The 25,110-nt window shown below is 41.4% G+C and overlaps 3 protein-coding genes across 3 annotated transcripts in view; 2 read left to right on the top strand and 1 right to left on the bottom strand.

Annotated features, from left to right (window-relative positions):
- Positions 1-915: 915 nt before the first annotated feature.
- col19a1 (collagen, type XIX, alpha 1) lies at positions 916-4,783 on the top strand (the record flags this gene model as incomplete). The annotated part of the gene is made up of 5 exons (XM_079559412.1): positions 916-937; positions 1,907-1,993; positions 2,506-2,638; positions 3,388-3,784; positions 4,694-4,783. The coding sequence occupies 5 exons, from the start codon at positions 916-918 to the stop codon at positions 4,781-4,783; spliced, it is 729 nt and encodes a 242-aa protein (XP_079415538.1).
- Positions 4,784-5,049: 266 nt separating this feature from the next.
- Positions 5,050-14,873, top strand: col9a1b (collagen, type IX, alpha 1b). Its single transcript, XM_079560107.1, has 32 exons — positions 5,050-5,181; positions 5,523-5,576; positions 5,672-5,707; positions 5,787-5,849; positions 6,495-6,548; positions 6,892-6,927; positions 7,167-7,190; positions 7,280-7,333; positions 7,672-7,725; positions 7,809-7,841; positions 7,954-8,010; positions 8,081-8,134; positions 9,200-9,253; positions 9,349-9,402; positions 9,530-9,583; positions 9,660-9,713; positions 9,794-9,847; positions 9,929-9,982; positions 10,081-10,134; positions 10,459-10,503; positions 10,586-10,639; positions 10,711-10,764; positions 10,832-10,885; positions 11,475-11,546; positions 11,730-11,765; positions 11,874-11,918; positions 12,002-12,034; positions 12,134-12,280; positions 13,088-13,142; positions 14,029-14,217; positions 14,295-14,372; positions 14,443-14,873. The coding sequence occupies exons 1-32, from the start codon at positions 5,104-5,106 to the stop codon at positions 14,631-14,633; spliced, it is 2,028 nt and encodes a 675-aa protein (XP_079416233.1). The 5' UTR covers positions 5,050-5,103; the 3' UTR covers positions 14,634-14,873.
- A 2,041-nt stretch (positions 14,874-16,914) lies between these two features.
- LOC306965605 (uncharacterized protein) overlaps positions 16,915-25,110 on the bottom strand; it is a 111,256-nt gene continuing 103,060 nt past the window's right edge. Inside the window, exon 49 of the mRNA XM_079560119.1 lies at positions 16,915-18,357. Coding sequence (XP_079416245.1) covers positions 18,257-18,357 — 101 coding nt within the window. The 3' untranslated portion in view covers positions 16,915-18,256. The remainder of the gene's footprint in view (positions 18,358-25,110) is intronic.

The raw sequence follows: 25,110 nt of genomic DNA, 5'->3' as shown, positions 1-25,110 counted from the left end.
ACTGATAGCAGCCCTACTTCTGAGTTTGGTAAATGTGAGGTAGCACCTGCCCGGAATATATGTCCCTGTACTTTGCTCGGTAGTGCCACTATGGACTGACAGCAGCAGTCGAGCTCAATCTGAGCTGACAGCAGGCTCCAGCTGCACACTTTTATGAACACATAGCTGTGCGTCACGGCAACGCCACACCAAAGCGGTACACAGTAGCCTATGCAAATGTGCCACCCAATACGGGGAATCTATAGCTTGCAGTTATGTGTTTTTTTTCCTTCTTCTTTTTAACTTATATCACGGCGACAAAATAGGTAAATAAAACCTTTTTTTATTTTATTTTTTTATCATTTGCAATTGATCAGTATGCTGATTATCAGTACAATAATAGCACCATCTGATGTGTTATCGCCCACTCTATTTCAAGATGGGACCACAACTTTGGCCCTGAAGTAAATTTTATAATTTTCAAAACGTCCCAAAAAAAAAAAGAATCCCTGCGTCCATTTAGGCTACACCTTGATGACTGGGAATCCTTAAGTGTAGATATAAAATAACAAATTACTGTGGGCTAAATATTGATTCAGGGTCGCTGTCTTTAACAAACAGGCTACATGTTAAATCCAAATTAAATATTTTTCACTGCTTTGTGGGCCCCCTTGCAATGCAACTGAGGCCCCCGAAGGCCCTGGACCCCACTTTGGTAACCACTGGTCTACTCCTGTGGGTGAAGCCTAGGAATGTGGAGTTGACACAGCGGAGCGTTAATAGTGTTGACACTTGGCAAATAAATAATGGCCACAGCTATAAGAAGCCCACAGTGACATGTGGCTTTATTCCAGCTGAAAGTCCTTTTCCAGGATCGTCTTCTCCCCTGGGGTCTCCACTGCTAAGGCGATAAAAATATCACTTCTTCATCAAGCAATGACATGGCAGGAGTCAAAAGGTAAAACTGAGCAGACATGCGCATCAACAAAATCTGAAGACCATGCAGTAAGGATAAAACAAAGAAAATCATTATTTCTTGTCCCACAAAAGTGCTGTTTTTGATGCCCAAAACATCACTTTTAGGTGCAAGAAAAAAACAAAATGAAAAATCTTTCATTATTATATATTGTTATGAATATGCACAACACAATTCTAATTGATGAAAATACAATTCCATGGACTTTCTGTGCATATTTGGGCAAGACTCCGTAGAAGTAGAAGCACTTAGTACTCGTAAAGTTTACACGCTGCATGGGTCTTTGTTTTATCTTCACTGGAATCACTAGGTGTTCTTTTTAATTGACTATTTCTCACTAATTTACTCAATAATATTGCCAAAATACTAATTATATATGATCCTCAGGAGTATCTTTATATTCATGCTGTGCATCTTTCATAAGATCCCACAGTGTCGCGGCACTGGACTTCATACACAAAGTAAGTCTATAACATTTAAGAAATCTTTAAACAAACAATTTTACTTCATGAAGCATACTTATTTTACTTTCTTGCATAACTCTTTTTACACAGTGCTGTTTTTTATCAATTTTTTCATGACTTGTGTTTCCGCTGCAGTTGCATGGATTTCAGCATGTACTATAGAACAGATCATTTGAACTATGTTCCCATTGAGTTAGTATAGTCCAAAAGCAGAAGTAAAAGCCATTTTAAATTATCTATCTTGAGAGGCTTATACATCATTCACACATTTGACTGTCTGTCCTCATACTGTATTTAAAAGAAGCTAATTTTGAGCCGAAGTGTTAAAGGCAAAAGGCATGAATGTGCACACACAAGGGTCTAATATTTATTCAATAAACAAGACCAGCTTTACAAACAACTCTTTTATTACTTTCCCTAAAAACACACTCACACCATTGTGTGTGTGGTAAATCAGCTAACCATTTGATTTATTTTGATTTTGTAGCTGTGAGATTTTCGCCTGATATTGGAGCTCATTTTGAGGAGCAATCCATGTGTCCCTTGGTCAGTGTTGGAGAAGAAACTTTCCCAGGTAGATCATATTCTATTCAATTCAATGCAACTTCATTCTGGCCTTGTGGTCCATCAAAACACTGAAATAAAATGCACAATTAAAAAGCCATTTTATGCCAGTGTCTCCACATGTCTGAAAACGTGCCCATTTTATTGTGAGGGACACTAATATTTCATTTTCAGACATGTTCAGTCAACACATAAAGCTGTACATCAGAATTTGTCTGGCCTGTAAAGTGTGACCATAAATATCTATTTTTTCATGACTACACAGCCAACATACAGGGTAAGGTCATTACAAGATCGCCAAATTACTTTCAGTGATGCCCATAGTTTAAAAAAAAGAAAAGGCTATGATCTGTTCATTACAGTAACAATCAATACCTTAACCGTTACTTGCCATATACATGTTTTCTAATAGGCTATTTCTACAGCGGTCATCGAGCATTCATTGTATAATCAAAATCTGCTTGTGTACTTTTGATACTGATTGATAACTGTTTCAATACCAGATGTATTATGACTTCATAGGGTTTTACATGATGTCCAAGTTCCATATTGCTGAGCTTGCACGAAGAGGGACTGTCAAAAAGGTCACGGGATCATCTCCTCAACATGCTGCCTATCACATTGGCCCAACCTTTAACTTCAGAATAAACACAAGGTAAGGGGCTGCTACTTTTGCAGCTATTAATTATGTGAACAGTGTCACCTAGTGGTAAAGATGGCACAGCACCCCACACCCTGTCCATGGTGCTGAATGGGCCGAACCCTGCCTCAAAATCTTGCCTAAAAGCATAAGACACACGTCATTTACTACTAGGAATTATCATAGATTACTAACGTTTAAAATCTCAATCCCTGTTATTTAATCAAACCATTCTGTGATAATTATGCATAGCCTATTCCAGTAGGTTTCAAACTGTGGTACCAATGGTGGTGCTTGAGCTTCTTCAGGCAGTGCTCATGTTCAGACCTTGTTTAGCCCAGATTTGATTTTGAACTAGATCTGGTGGTACTTGGATGGTAAAGTATTTTATGTGATGGTACTTGGAACGTCAGATATTTTGAGATGGCACTCACTTGGTGTGAAAAGTTCATAAATCATTGGTCTATTCTTTAAAACACAGCACCCAGAAAAGATGAATATGAATGACATTTTAATTGATTGAGTACTAACCTGAATGTGTCTGTGGACCCCAGGAAGAATAGCCATTGCTGTGATAATAACTAATGGGGATCTGTAATAGAAATCATATAAATATAACTATAAACTTTGTTAAAATTACTGATGGAAAACAAATTGTATTTGATTTGAAGTACTACGCAAAACCTTTAGTGCTTTCACTGTGAAAACAAATGTAAAATTAATTTTAGTGAATTCAAAAAATGTATTACTTGTTTTATCTCCAGATCAGCTTATCCATTGGGACTACCAGCCGAGTTTGCCTTTGTGAGTGAGCTGCGGATGAGTGACACAACGATCAGTAAAACGTGGAATATCTGGCAGATGCAAGATGTGAATGGAGAGGAACAACTTGCTGTGAGCCTCAATGGGGAGTCGCAGAATCTAGAGTTTACCTCCACTGGGACAGACTCCATGAAGCACACAGTAGTCTTTGGTCCCCTGCCGTCACTCTTCGATGACAAGTGGCACCAGATACTCCTGGACATCGGCAAAGACTCTGTCTCCCTGTTTGTAGACTGTGTCCTGGTTGGCTCTCAGATTTTACCTACAAGACAGACAGTCAGTCTGGATGGCTTTACAGTGATAGGAAAACTTAAGGACAATCCAGTCATTGCAGTTCCGGTAAGGCTGAATAATAATAATATGATGCCACAACTTAACCTCTTACCCCCCCCGCTTTAACCGAGTACATTGTCTCCAGTTCGGCTTTACCCAAATCTAAAAGCTTCTCGACTGGAGCTTACACCCTATAGGCCAGTGTAACGCCTCATTTAAAAGCTACAGCCTAGAAAAACTGATATTATCTTTTTCCTCGCGGTGTTGCTGGCACTTTTTTCACTTTTCTAATTTTTTTTAGTTTTTTTTAGTTTTTGTCGCTTTCTAGTAGCACTTTCGCCCCTTTTTGTCGCTTCATTGTTGCATTTTGGTCACTTATTTATTACTCTTTTGTGTCTCTTTATGGTCACTTTTTTGTTGCGTTTTCTTCTCGTTTTTGTCGCTATTTTTCGGGGGGTTAAAGGTTAATCATGTTTAACTTTTATTTCTGTTCAAGCATCTCACATCATTGTGCGATGACAATGACAAAACACATTTGAGACAGAAAATGAATTGTAGGACAAAGGCCTCCACCAGCACTTAAATGACCAATGTGTTTCCGCAGCAAATGTTTTCCTATTGCCTTTAGATCTTGCACACAAATAAACACTGCAGGAAGTCCCCTCTAATGAGGTAGACACGTGCACTATTTATTTTCTGTTTTTCTTTGCTCATGCCCAAGTTCAAACCATACACCCCTCAGTTAAGCCACAGATCAATTTTCAGGAGCAAGTTTATGACCAATTAATAACGCAAACAAGCGCGCTAAAATCTAGACTCTGCGTGCGTGCGTAGGGGGTGTAACCTCAACTCTGAATACATGAAAATCCTGGAGGGGGCAATACTGGATCAGCACTTTATGGTTATTATAGGTGGATAAGCAAAATGCAACACATAAACTAGGCCTAAAACATGTTCTTCCCATTCCTATTCTAGTTTGAACTCCAGTCCATGCTGATTCACTGCGACGTGGCCCGTGCCAGAAAGGATGCCTGCTATGATCTTTCAGCCACGACAATGGTATGAATAAAAATGCACGTGTTTGCTAGTATTTGCTCTTGAGTTATTCGAAAGGCCTATGTTTTTGTATAGTTTAGTTTTTTTCTTCACAAAACAATACAAATTTAGCACAGGCCCGGACCGCGATGACCCTCCCCTTCTGTTCCTCTTCACAAACCCGCCAATCCCTGTCTGTATTCAGAATAGCATGAATATACATGAGGCCAGTCCTCGGACGGTCTTGATAGCTGAAGTGTGTTCAGTTGGATTGTTTTGTCGGGGGCTCCCTCAGCCCAGCAAAGCCCACAGACAGGACTATAGCTTTTACCTTTCCAATCCAAGGGGGGATGATGGCGCGGGGCCCCGGTTTCAGAGGGCCGCGTTTGGCAGTTCTCCTGCAGCTTGTCCTGATCTGCTCCGCTCAAGTAAGATTAATTGTCTGCTTTGTCTCCATAGAACGATGTTACCGCGCTGCAGGTGCGACCTCTGATAAGCTCTATGCTAAGTTTTGCTAAGTCGCCTTATTGCTTTGCCTGACATTTTCCTGCATACAGTCTGATGTTGTTGAAACCTACTTTCTCTTTTGTTGTTTGTGGAAATGCATGATATATATTTAGACTTGGATTCTTACTAAAATTCTTTGTATTACTGCACATAACTTTTTTTTTTTTTTGCATGTATACACTTTTTGTAGAAGTGAAATTATGATGTACATTATATGTCAATTATTTGCTTGAGATGCAAAAAATGCGTTTTTTTTTCTCAGAGAAGTCAAGGGCCCCCTGGACCTGCAGGTGTGCCAGGAATTGATGGCATTGATGTAAGTACCTCAGACGTGGAAAAATAATGACAATATGGGATTGTGATTTAGCAATACACTGTATATTAAAACCCTCTCTTAAAACTTCAATACAGGGGGAAAGGGGTGTGGATGGTGAGGATGGACCATCTGTAAGCTTATTCTTATTTTGTTTAACCAAAAGTCTTTGTCATTGTGAATCCCTGATCTGCATGTGCAATGTTTATTTAGGGGCCCGATGGTGATGCCGGCAAACCTGGCTCCACAGGATTACCGGGACTTCCTGGAAATGATGTGAGTGAAAAGTAATTTTGATTGATTGATTATCTTATATGCCCTACCACCACAACTCACCTTACACTTTTGTGATGTCTTTGAAAAGCTATGCACTAAGGAAATACTCAATAGATAACAGTGCACTAGGTATAATTTAACCAATATTTATTGTTTTATATCTTAGATCGATTCTGTGTTTTTAGGGTCAGTTTGAGAGACAATAGCTGCTCTGTTTTCTGGCTGCTGTTCATATCTCCCGTAGAGAATCCTCAAAACAGCGAGGAATAGTTGTTTCCGGAAACTTGTTTAAATTAAGCTGAAGGAATGCTCGCCCCCTCCTCGGTTTGCAGTCAGACAGTGTTGGCCTCTGCCCTTTTTGTGTGCCTGCTAAGCAAAGATTTCACTTCCATGTACAATATTATGTCAAAAACCCACTGACCAATAATCAGCTGCAGTGTCAAATAAAAAGGGGAGGCTAAGAGGAGGAGTTTGTCCATGTTATGAATATGACTGCAACAAGCTCCTCCCACTTTTTGGAATCCTGATGACGATTTTTTTTTCATATAAACAGAAATTTAAGTGCTGAATGTATAAATAAAGGATATAAAAACTAAATAAATACTTTGTCTAATGTTCCAAGTTTGTTGTCATTCTGTTTTGCAGGGACTGACTGGCCCTGTCGGAGATGTTGGACCCGATGGCCCCCCTGGACAGAAAGTAAGTGACCTTTGAACCGGAAATTTCGTTGCTGCTTCAAAGACTCTGTAGAAATGTAGATGTGGAAATGCTGCCAAGCTGGTTCTGTCCAGTCTATTGGCATGGCAGAGAGCTGCGATGCATAAACCAATTTCTTATGACAAATGAGACCTAATCCTGCAAGTCCCCATGTAATCTCTGTGGGGAATGAAGACTCTACATCGGTCCTCATTAAGCCAAACATTGCAGGGTCAAGTGTGCCCAGTTCAGTCATGTGATAATCCCGAGGAATGTTAACGCTTTCCATCTGCATCTAAAGCTCATCTGTTTTACTGTTCATTAAACCATTTCTGTCTTTGTTAAGGGTGAACCTGGAAAAGTTGGGCCTCGTGGATCCACTGTAAGTGCATTATATAATTGAATAGAGATCCACATCCATCTTCCCACTATAATACACTATAGCATCAGAGTATTTCACATTTTAAAATCCCCATTGGCATAACATTATACAGTATTAACTATAAGAATTTCAGACTGCTTGACAACACGATTCTAATCAGTAAACAATAATATTACCTCCTAATTGTTTTAGCTTGATCTGTTTCATGTTCTCATTCATGTTTTTGTGTTTCTATATAGGGTGTTGGGCAAGATGGACCCCCCGTAAGTTTATACTATAACTTATTTATACTGTACACTCAGAATAACGTAATGTGATGAACTAAAGGTGTTGTCCATGTTGTCTTTCAAAGGGACCACCCGGGCCTGGAGGACTTCTGGGAGAAGTTGGAAAAGTTGGACCACCTGTAAGTCCTGAAAACTTAGAGCAAAAATATTTTAGAGCAAAAATATCAACCTTGCAATCATTTAGCTCATAATATTAGTTCACATTCTAGATTTCTTCTGCTTCCTCTTATTGTCAGATACTTTTGTTTTGCCTTTTGGCTATGAGGTAAAGCAATTCCCCACTGAAATATTTCTGATAAATATTTGTTTTTCCTTCTCTGGAATTTAAAGGGTTTCGAATATAAAACGTCAACATATACTTTTACAGAACAATTATATCCCTGCTGCTGAATATTTGTGAGAAGTGTATAACTGCTTATTCTTCTTTCTTCTTAACAAATTTCTTTGCCTTTTTTAGGGTGCCATGGGTGTGAGGGGGCCACAAGGACCTCGTGGACCACAAGGTCCCAGAGTAAGTGACACAATAGCTTAATTTATTGACATGTATTGACATGTGTAATCATCAAAGTAACTGATCTGATTTGACTTCCTTAGGGGGCAGCTGGAGCCCTGGGCAGTACTGACCTGGTAAACCATGTATTATGGAATATTTTAGTGTTTGCAATGCTTGCATTACAAATGCATTTATTGATAATAATAATTTGGCATTTGAAAATGTTGTGTTGTTTCTGATGTGTAGTGTCCAAACTCCTGTCCTCCTGGGATGACTGGACATCCTGGGCTTCCGGGTATGAAGGTTAGCAGAAATCTATAATTTAAACACATTTTAATCAAGCAACAACATTTTACTAATTTTATATTTCTAGGGTCACAAGGGCGTAAAGGGGGAAGCTGGGGAACCTGGCAAACAAGGCCACAAGGTAAATGATATAGCTGCCTTTATTACAAATACCCAAAAACAATACCTTAAAAGGGTTTCTTTTGTTTGAAAAACACAAGCCTTAACACCAACCAACAATCACCAATAATATAGGCTTTTGGGAGATTTCCTGTATTTCAATGCAATGGAAACATGGCTGTGCCGTTGACTCCATTGCATGCTGGATGATTTATTTGAAAATGATCTTGGAGCGCAACTAGGCTCTCCCTGTAATGTGTCCATGTACTATATAAATGGAAATAAGTCTGGGCCTATCTCCCTTTATCACCAGCACCAGGGTATGATATACTGTCTGTCTGCATTAGTCCTCAAGAATGATTTTTCACTTCACTGAAAGTTTCTTTTAAAAAGGCTGCTTGCCTGTATTCCTTTTTACTATATGTCAGGCTTTACAGTAAAACTTATGAATGAAACAACTACTTGATGCTTGGCCAGTCACTGCATTCATCCTGTACAGCTGCTCTTTAGTATTCCTCGTAGACACGTTTGTTGATCTATTTCTAAAGCTTGAAGACAATGTTTACAAATGAGTCTGTGGCTGGTTATCATTTTGAAGAAGGAATCACAATTTTCAAAGGATTTTAAACTTTACTTAGCTCTTGTTGTGTTATGTTTTTTGCCGCTTTGTTGACTAATAACAATTAGCATTCATAAGATTTCCTTCAGAACTGGGCATATTAAAATTGAATTAAAGAAGAAAACTGCCTTTTTTAATTGCATTGGAAAATGTGCACTAACTAAAACACTACAGGCAATATATCCTAATGGTTATGCCTTCCTGGGTCAGCATATAAATTATTTGTAATTTGCAAAACGTTGAGCAGTAATTTGATGTTAAATTGTCTGCTTTTGGCCTCTTGCAATCCATTTAAAGCAAGCAGACATTAAGCACATTTTTGAAATGGATGCCTTATTTTCAAATTAACACACCCATGGCACGAATGGCCTCGGTTTTTCTTCTAATGGAGACGATGAATCACAGAAGAAACTGCAATCTCAAACATTACTGTCCACCTAGCTTGTTGTCCTTTTCTTTTGTTTTCAGGGAGAGGAAGGAGAGCAGGGGATCCCAGGGGAGGTTGGAGCCCAAGGACCAACAGTGAGAGTTTTATATTGTCACATTTCTACAATATTTGTTAATAACTTGTTAAATCTGATTTCTGAGATGCTTGTGGATGTGCTTTGCTGATTTAGGGCCCTCAGGGAATCCGTGGAGCCACTGGGATGATGGGTCTCAAGGGAGAGATGGTAAGAGCCTGTGTGGTATCAACACTCTATGGTGTAACTTTCTGAGAAGTGTTTATACCAATTATGAGTATATTCCCTTCAAACTACACGTTAATGGAACAATATGTTATTGTTATTGTGTAACTAGGGGGCACGAGGACCTGATGGAGACCCAGGTCCACTGGGAGTCGCTGGAGCAACTGTGCGTTCTTTAACAAATTAACAGCATAAGAAACAATGTAATATTGTTTTAGTCAACATGTTTTTATCAATATCAGGGAGACCAAGGTCAGAGAGGTGTAATGGGTGAGGCGGGCCCTTCAGGTGAAGGAGTAAGTAAACATACCACACAATAAGGAATAATTAAATAGTAATTTATGTTAATATAATTAATTTTATTCAATAAATGTAGGGTGTCCAAGGTTCAAGAGGAATAACAGGGGTTCCGGGTCCAAAAGGAGAGGGTGTAAGTGTCTGATCACAGATCACATTTTAACAGTTTTGTAAAAGAAAAACAAAAAAAGACTTATGTGATGTTGTCTCTTAGGGGCTTCCAGGTGTTGATGGCCGTGAAGGTATTCCAGGGATGCCTGGTGCAAAGGTAAAACACCAATAAAACACCAATAACTTTCCACAAAACAGTGCCATGGCAGAGCCTATAATTGAAGCAGACTCATTTCCCATTTCTTGTCTCTGCAGGGAAGCTCTGGAAAGCCTGGGGCTCCTGGAGAAGTGGGTCCTCAGGGGTTCCCTGTAAGTCTGACTTTTGACCCCAGACTGTCGACTATGATTGGATACACCTGAGCAAAACCCACTGAAGCTAAAAGAATTGCAGAGTTCATGCGCTGCTATGACGAGGCAATAGGGCTTCAATGGACCATTATAATAACAATAAAACAGAATATGATTATTCACTACACATTTTAGCTTTCAGCATTATAATGACATAGTGATGGCACATACATGCCACCCTTCAATCTGGTTTAAGTAATATACACTGTATATATAGTTAGTTATAGTTATTGTTAGCGCAATAATATTTTAATTGTGTACTCATTTGGTCATCTCTTTTTCCAGGGATTACCTGGTGTACCAGGACCAAAGGGACTTGGTGGCTCAAAGGTTTATAACCCTTCCTTTTATTTGATATAATAGTATTTTTACTGTATAAAATACAATCTGGAATGTCATGATTTCTGTTTAGGGAGATTCAGGTGAACCTGGGCTCTCTGGAACAATAGGGTCTGCAGGAAAGACAGTAAGTACTGATTTTACATCATAATGTCATTTGTGACCACTGTGTACTGACCGTCATTTTGAACGTGTTAGGGCGAGCGCGGAGAGCAGGGAGAGGTCGGGCCTGTTGGACCTATCGGTGAACCGGTAAGTCTGACTTTTTTGTAACATTTAATTGGAATCTTTACTGATTTTATTTGATTCTATCACACAGGGAGACATCGGAGAACAAGGGCCCACAGGTCCAACTGGAAAGTCTGGTGCCAGGGTTAGTTTTTCTTATTTCCTTATTGTTTGAACATACACTGAAGATATTATCACTTGATTGTTTTATACACGAGGTACACAAAACAAATTGACATATTGTTGTGTAAATGAAAATGGATATTGGACAATATACATATTTCTTATTAAGCATTTATAGCTTAAATTCATCTAACAATGCTCAATATGAGCACCAGCGATTACTCTTAGTGGTAGCATCTTTCACCTGAACATAACAGAAAAGAGGGAAACTTTGCTACCCAAACCCCAATCGTTGTTCGAGAGGAATGTCTCAGAGAATAGCCCAGTCCGGATCTCACACAAGGTCTATTTTCACAGTAAGGGGAGACTAAAGCAGGAGCTGAAAGGGCTCTCTGTTCTCCTGGCATTCCTCTCGTAGTCAGCCAGGGATCAAAGTGTGGCACTCAGTCACTGAGGCTAAGATGTGGGGAATATTTAAACAGAAGCAGAAAAAGTATTGTTAAAATTAATATAACAAGTATTTTAACAATACAACATTGTGTAATGTAACTGGAAATCATTCAGCTTTTGTAAATCATGTGTATCCTTGCTTATTTGTTTATATGCTTTAGGGACCAAAAGGTGACCCAGGTCTGCCCGGTCTCCCTGGGCCCCCTGGTCTGCCCGGAGTGAAGGGAGATAGGGTAAGTCAACACACTGAGACAAATGTCACTTAGACAGCTTTTAAAGGCCAATGTTTTGGAAAACCAAGAGCAGTGGGCAAGATTAATGATCACAATGGGCTGATTAGCTCCCTCTAGTGTGGACCTATAAAACATTCTGTCAAGTACTAAGTGGCTTGAGTGATAATTGTTTGTGTGTTATAGGGAGAGCGTGGAGAAGCTGGTCCCAAGGGAGAACAGGTGAGAACAACAACTATAGCTTCAAATAGTAATCGTTGCATATAGCTAAAATAAGGTCAAGTGTCGTTGCTTAATATTATTAATATCATTGCACAATATTAATACTAGGGATCTCAAGGTGATGAAGGAAATCCTGGAGACAAAGGAGATGTTGTAAGTTGAAACACACTTTAGATTGTATTATTGCTCCTCAAGAGCTATGTTTGTAATTTGTGATTTTTATGAATGTCCCATAGGGGGATTCAGGAGAGCCAGGGGCAAAAGGAGAGGTGAGTCTCAGCATCATAACATATTTTATGATGCCCCAGCACTGACAAATAAGCAGCACTTTGTAAATTGCCCTAATGTGGTGCCATTTTTCTCTGCAGGTCGGTAGCCCTGGTGAGCCCGGCAAAAGAGGTCCAGAGGGAAGTCGAGGTCAGCCGGGCATCGAGGGACCATCTGGCTCACCTGGACCCAGGGGCATGCAGGGCAACAGGGGTCTTCCAGGGGGCAGAGGATCCCAGGGGCCTGCGGTATGTTCAGTGGAAAAATAACCCTTCTGTGGCTAATGTGGCTATTGCTAAAACAGGAGGCTAAAACATTCACCCCAAATCGTGTTGGGAATATAATATGATGTATTTTGTGTATTGCCACTGCCTACCAAGTCCTAGGATTTATGATAAAGAAGAGTGTCATATTGCCGGATGCAATAACACTCTTCTTTTATCCGGAAGTGATTCTGAGTATGGAAAAACCTTACACGTAAAATTGCGTAAAGCTTATGCCATAATTCCAGCAAGTATTTTTTTAGTACCAATTAATACCAATCTCCAAGTGCCTTTTTGTTTTATATATATATTTTTATATTTCCTTCATCATCGTAGATAATAATCAAAAATACTGTAAAAAAAAATGTTTAATACTTTTTGATCTGGACATAGAAGAACGTAGAACAAAAAGGGCCCTCAGGGGGGAAAAAAGCAGAAAATGAATTCATCCATGTGCTCAGATGTTCCACAAAGTTTATAAAAAAATATCAGTGCTCTATTGTTTTGGCAACAACTAAAGTTTCAGTAAATCAGCATCCGTTTCCTCCGTTCACCACAGGCAGTCCTGGATTCTGACATCCCTGTGGAGGAGGCGAGCAAAGAACATTCTGAGGATTATATTTTTATATCTATGATTTGTTATGTTAGAACTGCTAATGAAACACAATGTAGGCTATGTTTGTATGGTCAATAGGGTTCAAGACAGAGACCTTCTAAAGCAGTTCTGTTGTTATATGTAAATGTGTTCAACAATGTCACAAAATCAATGAGGTCTTCCTTTTCTCTGTCCAGGGCAAGGAGCCAAGTGATCAGCACATCAAGCAAGTTTGTATGCGCGTCATGCAAGGTGTGAACACAGGGCCGTGTAACCCCATTTATTTTTCCCCTGTGCCTTGTTTCATGACTTTAATCATCCCCCACAATGCCTCATTACACTGCCACCCAGTCCGCTGCTCCTGCGCCGCCCCATTGATCTGGCTGTTAGCTGAATACTGTTAAGTAAAAAAAAAAAAGAAGGTCTCATAACCCAAACATAAAACGACTTCATACTTTGTTTATTAGATGGATGAATAATTTCTCCCCAGAACTTTAGAAATGTTTCACTGTAGTCGCTGTTCCCTTCATTCTTTGCTTTTACGTCTTTTCGACTCTTCTCTTATACTCATGACTTTTTCATGCCTGATGTGCTGAAAAATTAATTTCACCTCCAGCAGACCCGAGATCCCCTGCTCCAAGCACAGAGTCTGCTCAGGAGGAAAATCTTAAAAAAGAGTTGTGCAGGCAGCCGTCCCTGTATGCATTTTCATTAGGAACTAAAAAACGAAAAGAGCAAAACATCAGCCGCTCAAAGCAACATGAGTTGATTAATATGACACACCTTTTACCAGGAGCATACATCTTCTGTCACTGATTCAAATTAAGAACATTATCTTTTTTGTGCACAATTGACAACGATTGTATATAGAGAGAGAGAATATGAACAGGTGCACCTCAAGGAATGTAATGACCACTCTCTCACCCCGCTCTGCTGCACTCTGAACTGCTGAAACTGATGGACCATGCCTTTATGAGAGTTGCCCTGGGCTTTCAGAAATGAGTCTGCGGTCATATGATCAGATACATTGCACCAAACCCTTCAAAGCTCCCTTAATAATGGCCTAGTTTAAAGACATTAAAGCCCTTCTCTTTTGCGCACCTGTTTCTCTGACATGGTTGTATTGTATATTCAACAGAACAACTGGCTCAGTTAGCGGCCAGTCTGAGGAGGCCGGAGTCTGGTGTGGCCGGTTTGCCTGGGAGACCTGGGCCTCCGGGGCCTCCTGGACCACCTGGAGACAATGGGTTCCCTGGTCATGCTGGATCTAGAGGTCTGCCTGGGCTCAAGGGACCACCGGGAATGTTAGGCCAAAAAGGACCAAAAGGTGAGGATATTTTTCTTTGACCAATGTCACCAACACAGATGTTAGTTGCCTTTGCATGACAGCTCATTGTGTAACAGGTGAATTGGGTGACCGGGGTGCTCGAGGGCCCACAGTCCGTGGACCAAAGGGTCAACCTGGACCACCTGGACTGCCAGGTATTTTCTTTCTGTCTTGCAGCCATATTTTACATTGAAGACTGAGTCTTAACAAAATGTTTGCCCACAGGTGAGGCTGGTAAACCTGGCTATGGGCGGGACGGACGTGATGGGCAGAGGGGCCCTCCTGGCGTCCCAGGACAGGCTGGTGTGCCTGGACCGCCTGGATCTGCTGGTCCTAATGGCTACTGTGATCCATCAGCATGTAACCTACAAGCAGGTGCCCAGCCCGTGGACGTAAAGGGACCAGCAGGAAACTAAGAAGCGCAGTAGACACAAGACAATTGCAACTCTTCCTTCACACTTTGTCTTCTGGAGCAGTAGCGAGTGGTTGCTGCTGTCCAGGCCTCTGTGAACACCACTGAAGAACAGCCGCCTCAGGATGGAAACAAAACTCATCCATTTGGCGCGAAAAGTGTTTTTGTTGGGAGGAGACATGTTGACTTTCTTTCTGATGAACACTCATACATTACTTGCCAAAAAAAAAACATTGTCACATTTGAAGGTATTTTATTTTGTATATGTACAGTATGTGCCGAGGAGAAACCTGCTGAAAACATCAACTCATTTGTCAGCTCAACAGTCCAAATAAAAGACAGGAGGAAGACAATTTGACCAAAGTCACACAGACCTCAGTGTATGATGTAAATCTGTAAATTGTTTGAATTGTTGTTAATTATATTTAATACAAACCACTTTATGTGAGATTGTGTCTCTTGGCCACTAATTGAATTGTGACACTGTGCTTGGCATAAATGTAGACAATCACACAATTTAAATCAGCGGATAACATTTATTGCACACCAGTAAGGCAGTATTGTTAACAGACATAAATAAAAGATGCTGTGAAGAAGAACAAGTTGAATAGGCTCTCTGAAATAGTAACACCAAACCATCCTAGTTTAGTACAACTCTCTTCCCTGTGAATGACAAATCACATGCTTGTACAATTCTGTTGCTTGTCAGTCGAAGGCAACAAACAGTTTTTTGATGTAAAATATATTTATCTCAAAATAGCTCATTATAAAGACATGTGGTAAACCAGGACTGAGGTAGATGCTTACAAAGAAAGTTTATCAGCAAGAACATTGAAGTCACTTGACATGAGAGCAACAGAGAGGAGCAGCAGACACACAGTTACATCAGAAACCACAAAGACTGACCCATTATTCTTTTTTAAGCTTATTTACAACATATCACATAGCATTTGATTGTATTACAGAGCTCATAATATGACACACTTAACACATTGAAATTTATGGACACTTTTCCAGCATTATTGCAAAGGTGGCCTGTTTTTTTTTTTATTGTGGGTGTTAGATATTAGACAAAGGAGATATATTATGTATTTTTTGGATGGTATGACTTCCCAATGCAGACACAGTGGGAAAAATGCCCAGTAGGGGGCTCCTTTGACTCACAAATGAAGTAGCTCTGTCCCCATTTAAAAGGTACCCAGCAAAAATATTAACATGGATCTAAAACAAGGCTGGCATTGATGAAAATATTAATAAAATGCTATGTTACATCAGGGTAAAAGGGATTCATCTTATAGATTCGGTTGCGAGAGAGAGAGCGATGCACTGCGACTTCCTATGATGTAAAGTCAAAAGAGGATCGAGCCTTAATCCTCAATAGCTTGGTCTTAAAGGATGAAATACGGAAGGAAGTGTTCAGATACACCCACATAACTTTTCAAACATTAATGCCACGCCGGAGAGTTAAAAGCAAAAATAAACCCTTTGAGTCACATTTGTAGCACTGAAAACATCGTCAATGTCAAAAACAGGACAGGCTAATTATCTTTTACTGCTGAAATATGTCATTGTGTTGAGTCAGAGTTGTATTTCTCCCACTGTAACAACATGTTCCAATAATAATAGTAATAATTAAAAAAAATCCTTCAGGTACTATTGGGTGAAAACTAATAATATGAGAATTTCAAAGTAAAAGACCAAGGGGTGACATCAAATGAGCTTATGAAGATGGATGCATTCAACTCGAACAAGAGTGACTGATAACTATTCACTCCAACATTATTTCACTTGGAGAAATAGAGGCATTAAATGACTTGACAGATGGTGTTCGCATCATCTTAGATGGTGGGCAGGAGCCTATTAATGGGTGACTTACAGTTTTTGAAAGAAATGATCAGATATTTCATTATTCACCTCAGTTAATCTGTGCAGAAACATATTAATCAGCATCTGCATCTTGACATCTGTAAAAAGGCTAATCCGACCATAAAATTCTGTCCAGTTCTCCGCCTTCAACTTTAAAGCCACGACTCTGACTAAACAAGTGTAAAGTTCAAAACATAAATAACATGCCAGGGCACCAAACATGCTCCTAGTGATCAGTGCGGGACAGTCAAATGCAAAAAGTTATCAAAAATAAAGCGGAAATTTTGTTTTAACTGATGTTTGGCTACCTGTCGTCAAAGCAAAGCAGCAACACCTCAACGGAGATGAGCTTATAATGTCCCACTCCGAGCAAAGTAACGGATTGGATCTGATGAAAAGGTGAGCTTATGTTCCTTATTTATGTAATCTATACAAAAACAACTGCAAGAAAATTAACGCTTCTTTATTACTTATTGGGTGAAATGTTGCGCAGCCTCATGTGCCTCCATCATGTGAGATCGACCTATACAAACATATTGAGTACCTGAAGATGAATCAAAACTCCCGACTTTTCATGACACAAGAATAAATAGTTGTGGTTATTGGTAAAAATCTAAACCATAAAAAAACATGAAGGCAGCTCAAGTAGATCAATAGTAAAGTAGTCCGCTTTCCTTTGAGTAACTGAAACCAAAATATACATATAGGCCTATAAGGAATCGTCATACGCCACACTATGTAAACAACCCATGTTATATTTACACACAAGCATACATTTTTCATGAAGATGGATCAGTGAAAAGCTTTAATCGCGGCTAACTTGCCTTCGTCGTCTGAATATAAGCCGGAAAACAAACAAAATGCACAAAGTTTAAGCCAGTTTAAGGTCACTCAAAGACTAATGACTTCTCAAGAGCATTTGTTTCAATTGCCCTTGACGTGCATGTGTTCCAGCAAATAGACTGAGACTGATGGCTGATCGAAATACGCAAGGACCTCTTCATCAGTGATTATGTTCGAGCTGTGTTTGAAATCAAGCCAAAGTACATCCATAACATTAGTGAGAACAAAGAAAAAAAACAAAAAACTAAAATATCCGGAAGCAGTATTTTGTAATAGTCATGCTACATTTACTACAGCAACCAGTCCCATAATTTAAGTACATTCTCAAAGAACAACCTTAAAATAAATAATTTCCATATTAAACATATCCACTGCCCTTTGGTTGCATCATGGGTTCCAAAAATAATTTATATTCACACTTATTCATAAAAGAGACACATTCATTCAACTCTCTCATTCCAGCACATACGCAGTTACGAGGTGTACCTTCGCAAACCAAATGGCTTATCTAAATTGCAACAGAAGAGTGCATAAGTGTACAGATTCAAAAGGCAAATACATAATTAAAATCATTAAGATCACTTATTTCTCCACTTACAGAACTCCCCCTCAATAAAATGCTCATTTCATGGTCTGAAACGACAGAATGAGAGTTGAAACGGAATGCATTACATCACAGTGGGGGATACAAAAAAAACAAAAACAAAGCATAAAAAGCATAAAAGAATTGTCGCAATAAAATAACTATTCAAAAGGTTCTTTGTTGTACTAAAAACAAAACAACAAACCGAACTGCAACCCCAGGAGGAAGAAACCCCGACTGCATACTAATGATATTGATAAAGGAGGTCAGCGGTGAGTCTGAAAAAGCAGAGATGCAGGTCCAGCTTGAGGCGTGTCGGCGACTTGGAGAGGGGCTCATAAGGGGGGAAGGAGGCAGTCGCTGGGGTCGCATGTCCCAGGAGCTCCACGGGGCCCTGGGGATCCTGGGGACCCGTGAGTGGTAATCCCAGGGGGGCCTAGAAACAGAATGACATATTATGAATTTCTGCACCGCACCGCCACTTTATCACAGAGCACAGCTTTCCATTATTGATAATGTGGGTTTGGCAGCAACTGTGTCACACTGTCCATACAGAGAACCTGTGTAGGATTAAAAATGGAAGTTGTGAAAATCTGCATGCTGCACTGTGGAGGCTGGAACCTGCCCCCGAGAGACACAGTGCTTTCTTTATACAGATGGGAATACAAAGTGTGAATCTTCTATGAGAAAGTATCTACAAAGTTATGTAAATTTTCCAATATGCACAAGGGTATTGTATTCTTATTCTTATGTTCTTTGATCATCTGCGGTAACACTATTGATCCTATTATCCCAGTGAAGACCAATCAGGCAAAGAGGTGGAAAGAGAATCCAAAATATTCACTCAAGTAAGAGTAACATTACTTAACTGTACTCAATAACAAGTGATGACCCAAATATTTACACAAGAAACGTTTTTAAAAAATGTACTTGTTGAAAAGTAGTGAGTAGTGCAAACGCTTAAAAAGTGGAAAATTAGGAAGTAACTCTTCAACTACCACCTCCGGAAGAGCTTCTCCCAGATATTGAGGGAGGTTGGAGACATACAGTCGAAGTGGACCATGTTCTCCTCCTCCACTGACTTGTCCACCATGGTTAGAAAGCTCCTCAGTGGCAGGGCTCCAGGGTGGATGAGATCCGTCCTGAGTAACTTCAGTCTCTGGATGTTATAGGACTGTCTTGACTGACACGTCTCTGCAACATCGCGTGATGGTCAGGGTCAGTGCCTCTGGATTTGCAGACCAAGATGGTAGTCCCTCTGTTCAAGAAGGGGGACTCGAGAGTGTGGTCCAACTATAGGGGGTCACACTCCTCAGCCTCCCCGGTAAGGAAGAGCAGTGCAGTTTTCGTCCTGGTCATTATACCAGCTCTGTACTCTCTACCAGGTGCTCGCGGGTTCATGGGAGTTCAACCAACCAGCCCACATGTGCTTTGCGGATTTGTTCGGTTTGGATGCCTCCTGGTCGCCTAACTCGGGAGGTCTCCCATTGGGAGGAGGCCCCCAGGAAGACCCAGGACACACTGGAGGGACTATGTCTCTACGCCAGGGGTGTCGTGTAGTGTGTGTGGATAGGGAAGTCTGGGCATCTCTGCTCTGACTGCTGCCTCCGTGACCTGGCCCCAGACAAAGCGAATGAAAATGGATGGCCGATTCAAGGAAATTAACTTTTAGTTTAAACTTCTATTATAAAATATGGCTCTACTATGTGTCATAGACCACACTCTGTGCAGCCATAAACAGATATTTTACATGAAAGGCACTATAATGTTGCCCTATTGGCGCAAAATGAGTTAAAATCCAGAGTTGGCACCACAGTTTTAAAAGCGGCAAGGGTACTTTTTTTTTTAATTCATTTACTTTTTGTTACAGTGTAGTTTTAACACTGGGGGGCCTTTTTATTCACCTAGTTGAAACCAACGTTAGTCTTTCATATTATTGTGCATTATTGTGTGAAAATTCACACCAAATGTCTCCGCTGTCTTTAGAATCAGCTTTATTGTTCTTTTTGTATTCGGAAAACAGTTTCATTTTAATACATTGTGTAAAGCAAAAAACTACTGGATCGAAGAATTCAGAGGCTTCTGTTTACTCTGAAAAAATATATGGGCACACACTTAGTTTAGGTTTGTTGGATTATTCTTGACTATTCTTATAACAAATAGAAAAGGGAGGAATAACTTTTGGATGAAAAGGCTTATTTCTCTATTAGAAATCACTGTGTGAAAGGCTTCATGGTCTGCATATCAAAGAAGCTCCACTCTACAGCATGTGGCCTGTCCTGCTGAGATCCTGCATCTGCCCTATGGCAACCACAACACAGGGTAAAATAAATGAAACCACAAAGAACAAAACAAATGATTTCAGCAACTTCAAACCATGTCTTCTTATCTCTGTTGTAATGAGGGCTTTTGAGGAAATTTTAGGCCTGACTAAACAGATGCCAGTAATATTCATATTGTAAGTTCTTAAAGGAATAGTTCACCGTTTTTACATACTGAGATGTGTTCTTACCTGAGCTTAGACGAGTTGGTGCATACCTGTCTGGTCTTTGTATGTGCCCTCAGTCACGCAAAAAGACCAAAGATGTTGTTAGCATCTGGCCTCTCCCAATGTATTCCTATAGTTTCAAACGAGGTGAAGTTGGAAGCTACCACACTCTTCACACACAAAGACCAGACAGGTACGCATCAACTCATTAGGTTTAGGTAAGAACATACAGTGCCTCTCGAAAGTATTCATACACCTTGAACTTTTGCACATTTTGTCATGTTTACAACCCTAAACATAAATATTTTATTTTTATTTTTTTACTGAACGTTCACACACAAGTAACAGACAACTGTGAAGTGAAAGCGAAATGATACATGATTCTGTTATTTTTCAAAAAATAGAAGTAGTAGTAGAAGTATTCATACAGCATGAATGAATACTTTGTGGAACCCCCTTTTGCTGTAATAACAGCACAAGTCTTTTGGGGTCTGATTCTATAAGATTTGCACATGTAGAGACAGACATTTTAGCCCATTCATCTTTACAAAACAACTCAAGCTCTGTCAGATTAGAAGGAGAGCGTTTGTGAACAGCAGTTTTCAGATTATTCCACAGATTTTCAATAGAATTTTGGTCAGGACTTTGACTGGGCCATTCTAACACATTAATATGTTTTTATTGAACCATTCCATTGAAGATTTAGCTTTGTGCTTCGGGTCATTGTCCTGCTGGAAGGTGAATCTCCGTCCCAGCCTCAGTTCTCTTGCTGACTCCAGCAGGTTTTCCACCAAAATGTCTCTGTATTTGGCTCCATCCATCTTCTCAACTATTCTTACAATCTCCCCAGTCCCCGCTGAGGAAAAGCAGCCCCACAGCATGATGCTCCCCCCTGTATATTTAACACTGGGGATGGTGCACTCAGGACGATGAGCAATGTTAGATTTGCTCCATACATAACGTTTTGCATTTGGGCCAAAAAGTTAAATTTTTGTCTCATCTGACCAAAGCTCCTTCTTCCTCATGGAGCTGTGTCCTCCATATGACTTCTAGCAAACTTCAAACGGGATTTCTTATGGCCTCCTTTCAATAATTCTTCCACTCGTCCATGAAGGCCAGACTTATAGTTGTCCCATGTACAGATTCCCCCAGCTCAGCGGCAGGACTTCACAGCTCCTCCAGAGTTATCTTGGGGCACTTGGTTGTATTTCTTACCAGTGCTCTCCTTGTTTGATCTAATATTTTAGGTGAACGACCGTGTCTTTGTAAGTTGGCAGTGGTGCTATACTCTTTCCATTTCTGAATGATGGATTGAACAGTGCCCCGGGAGATGTTTAAATCTTGGGAAATCTTTGTATAACTTAATGCTGCTTTACACTTCTACAGAACGTTATCCCTGACCTCTCTGGTGCTCCTTGGCCTTCATGATGTTGTTCAGTGACCAATACACTCCGACCACAACTCTGAGGGCCTAAAAGAACAGCTGACATTAAACTGAGAGTAGATTACACACAGGTGGCCTCTATTTAACCGTTAGGCCAAGGTGTGAACATTCTGGAGTCATTAGGAATGTTATAAAGGCAATTTAATGCACTCAGAAAATGCTGTATGAATACTTATGCACGCCCCAGTTTTCACTTTTCTATTTTTTGAAAAATAACAGAATCATCTATCATTTTGCTTTCACTTCACAGTTGTATGTTACTTGTGTGTGAACGTTCAGCAAAAAAATCAAAATCAAATTTTTATGTTTAGGGTTGTAAACATGACAAAATGTGCAAATGTTCAAGGTGTATGAATACTTTCGAGAGGCACTGTATATCAGCATAACGGTGAACTATTCCTTTTAAGCTCTAGGGGCATGAGTTACTTAGTACTGTCGTAGCATGTTGCGGATTTTTGTATACTTTTAACTTTTACTTTTATTGTCCCCGTAGGGAAATTCGTCCTCTGCATTTAAAGGAATAGGCCACCGTTTTTACATACTAAAATATGTTCTTCACCTCACTTTAGTCGAGTTAATATATCCCCGTCTGGTCTTTGTCCGTGCGCTCTGTCACGCAAACGGAGCACATACGCAGCCTCTCCCACATGTCACATAGCTCCAAAAAAGCTCACGATAGAAGCTACCAAGCTCTTCCACGTGTTCCCTATTTAAATAAAGTTACGTGAAGTGTTTTCATGCGAAGTATATTTACACAGAAATGTAACGTGTCGATTTTATAAGCAGATAAAAAGGGGGACTATATTGTAAGGCGTAATGATACGAGGAGTAAAACGTCCGCGCAGTAACTCCTAAAGGTTATTGACGGAAGTGAGCGGGGGGAGTCTTTAGGAGTTACTGCGCGGACGTTTTGCTCCTCGTATCATTACGCCTCACAATATAGTCCCCCTTTTTATTTGCTTATAAAATCGACATGTTACATTTCTGTGTAAATATACTTCGCATGAAAACGCTTCACGTAACTTTATTTAAATAGGGAACACGTGGAAGAGCTTGGTAGCTTCTATCGTGAGCTTTTTCGGAGCTATGTGACATGTGGGAGAGGCTGCGTATGTGCTCCGTTTGCGTGACAGAGCGCACGGACAAAGACCAGACGGGGATATATTAACCCGGCTAAAGTGAGGTAAGAGCATATCTCAGTATGTAAAAACGGTGGCCTATTCCTTTAACCCATCCTTTGATGCCACTGAGTAAAGAGCAGTGGTTGACGGCAGTGCCGCGCCCGGGGACCCATCTCCATGATGGCCTATTGTACATGTTTTTAGTGGTAGGGGAAACCGTAGAACCTGGAGGAAACCTACGCAAACACGGGGAGAACATTCAAACTCCACACAGAAAAGCCCCGTCCTGGTGGGAATCGAACCCGGGACCTTCTAGCTGTGAAGCGGAGGCGCTAACCGTTGTGCTACCGCGCCACCGTTTACTCATTAATTGTCCATAAGAGTAAATACTACGCTGATAGAAAAGACAAAGAGAGAGAGGGATATCCATGTTTAAATTAAGGCTTTTTAATTTCTCTACTTTTGGAGTGCCTCAGTTTGTTTGATTTTTTGCTGAGAGAGAGGGATATGATTGTACAACGATGATCAACTTTGTAGTTGTGTCATCTGATCTCCGGCTGCGTGTCTCGGACACTCGGGTGAAGAGAGGGGCTGAGCTGTCAACTGATCACCACCTGGTGGTGAGCTGGATCCGCTGGCAGGGGAGGAAGCCGGTCAGACCTGGCAGGCCCAAACGCGTTGTGAGGGTCTGTTGGGAACGTCTGGCGGATCCCTCTGCCAGTGGGGTTTTCAACTCCCACCTCCGGAAGAGCTTCACCCAGATTCCGAGGGAGGTTGGGGACATGGAGTCCGAGTGGACCCTGTTCTCCTCCTCTATTGTCGATGCGGCTGCTCGTAGTTGTGGCCGTAAGGTCTCTGGTGCCTGTCGCGGCGGCATTCCCCGAACCCGGTGGTCGCGCCCGGAAGTAAGGGATGCCGTCAAGCTGAAGAAGGAGTCCTACCTGGCCTTGTTGGCTTGTGGGACTCCGGAGGCAGCTGAGGGGTACCGGCAGGCCAAGCGTGCTGCAGCTCGGGCGGTCACAGAGGCAAAAACCCGGGTCTGGGAGGAGTTCGGAGAAGCCATGGAGGAAGACTATCGGTCGGCCTCGAGGAGATTCTGGCAAACCATCCGGCGCCTCAGGAGGGGGAAGCAGTGCTTCACCAGCACTGTTTACAGTGTGGGTGGGGGGCTGCTGACCTCGACTGGGGATGTTGTTGGGCGGTGGAAGGAGTACTTCGAGGACCTCCTCAATCCCACCGTCACGTCTTCCGATGAGGAAGCAGAGGCTGGGGACTCGGGGGTGAGCTCGCCCATCACCCAAGCCGAAGTCACCGAGGTGGTGAGAAAACTCCTTGGTGGCAAGGCTCCGGGGGTGGATGAGATTCGTCCTGAGTACCTTATGTCTCTGGATGTTGTAGGACTGTCCTGGCTGACACCTCTCTGCAACATCGCGTGGTGGCAGACCGGGGTGGTGGTCCCTCTCTTTAAGAAGGGGGATCGGAGGGTGTGCTCCAATTACAGAGGAATCACACTCCTCAGCCTCCCCGGTAAGGTCTACTCCAGGGTGCTGGAGAGGAGGATCCGGCCGATAGTCAAACCTTGGATCCAGGAGGAACAATGCGGTTTTCGTGCTGGTCGTGGCACACTGGACCAGCTCTATACCCTTCATCGAGTGCTCGAGGATTCGTGGGAGTTCGACCAACCAGTCCACATGTGTTTTGTGGATCTGGAGAAAGCGTTCGACCGTGTCCCTCGTGGTGCCCTGTGGGGGGTGCTCCGGGAGTATCGGGTCCGGGGCCCTCTGCTAAGGGCTGTAGGTTCCTTGTATGACCTTCAGCATGCTCTGGGGCGGTTTGCAGCCGAGTGTGTAGCGGCCGGGATGAGGATCAGCACCTCCAAATCTGAGGCCATGGTTCTCCACCGGAAAAAGGTGGCTTCTCCCCTACAGGTCGGTGGGGAGTCCTTACCTCAAGTGGAGGAGTTCAAGTATCTCGGGGTCTTGTTCACGAGTGAGAGACAGATGGAGCGTGAGATCGACAGATGGATCGGTGCGGCGTCAGCAGTGATGTGTTCGCTGTATCGGACTGTCGTGGTGAAGAGGGAGCTGAGTCGGGGCAAAGCTCTCGATTTACCGATCGATCTACGTTCCCACTCTC

This window comes from Gobius niger (assembly GCF_951799975.1).
Source record: "Gobius niger genome assembly, chromosome: 7".
In the NCBI taxonomy this organism is placed as follows: domain Eukaryota; kingdom Metazoa; phylum Chordata; class Actinopteri; order Gobiiformes; family Gobiidae; genus Gobius; species Gobius niger.
This window is presented reverse-complemented; position numbering and strand designations above follow the sequence as displayed.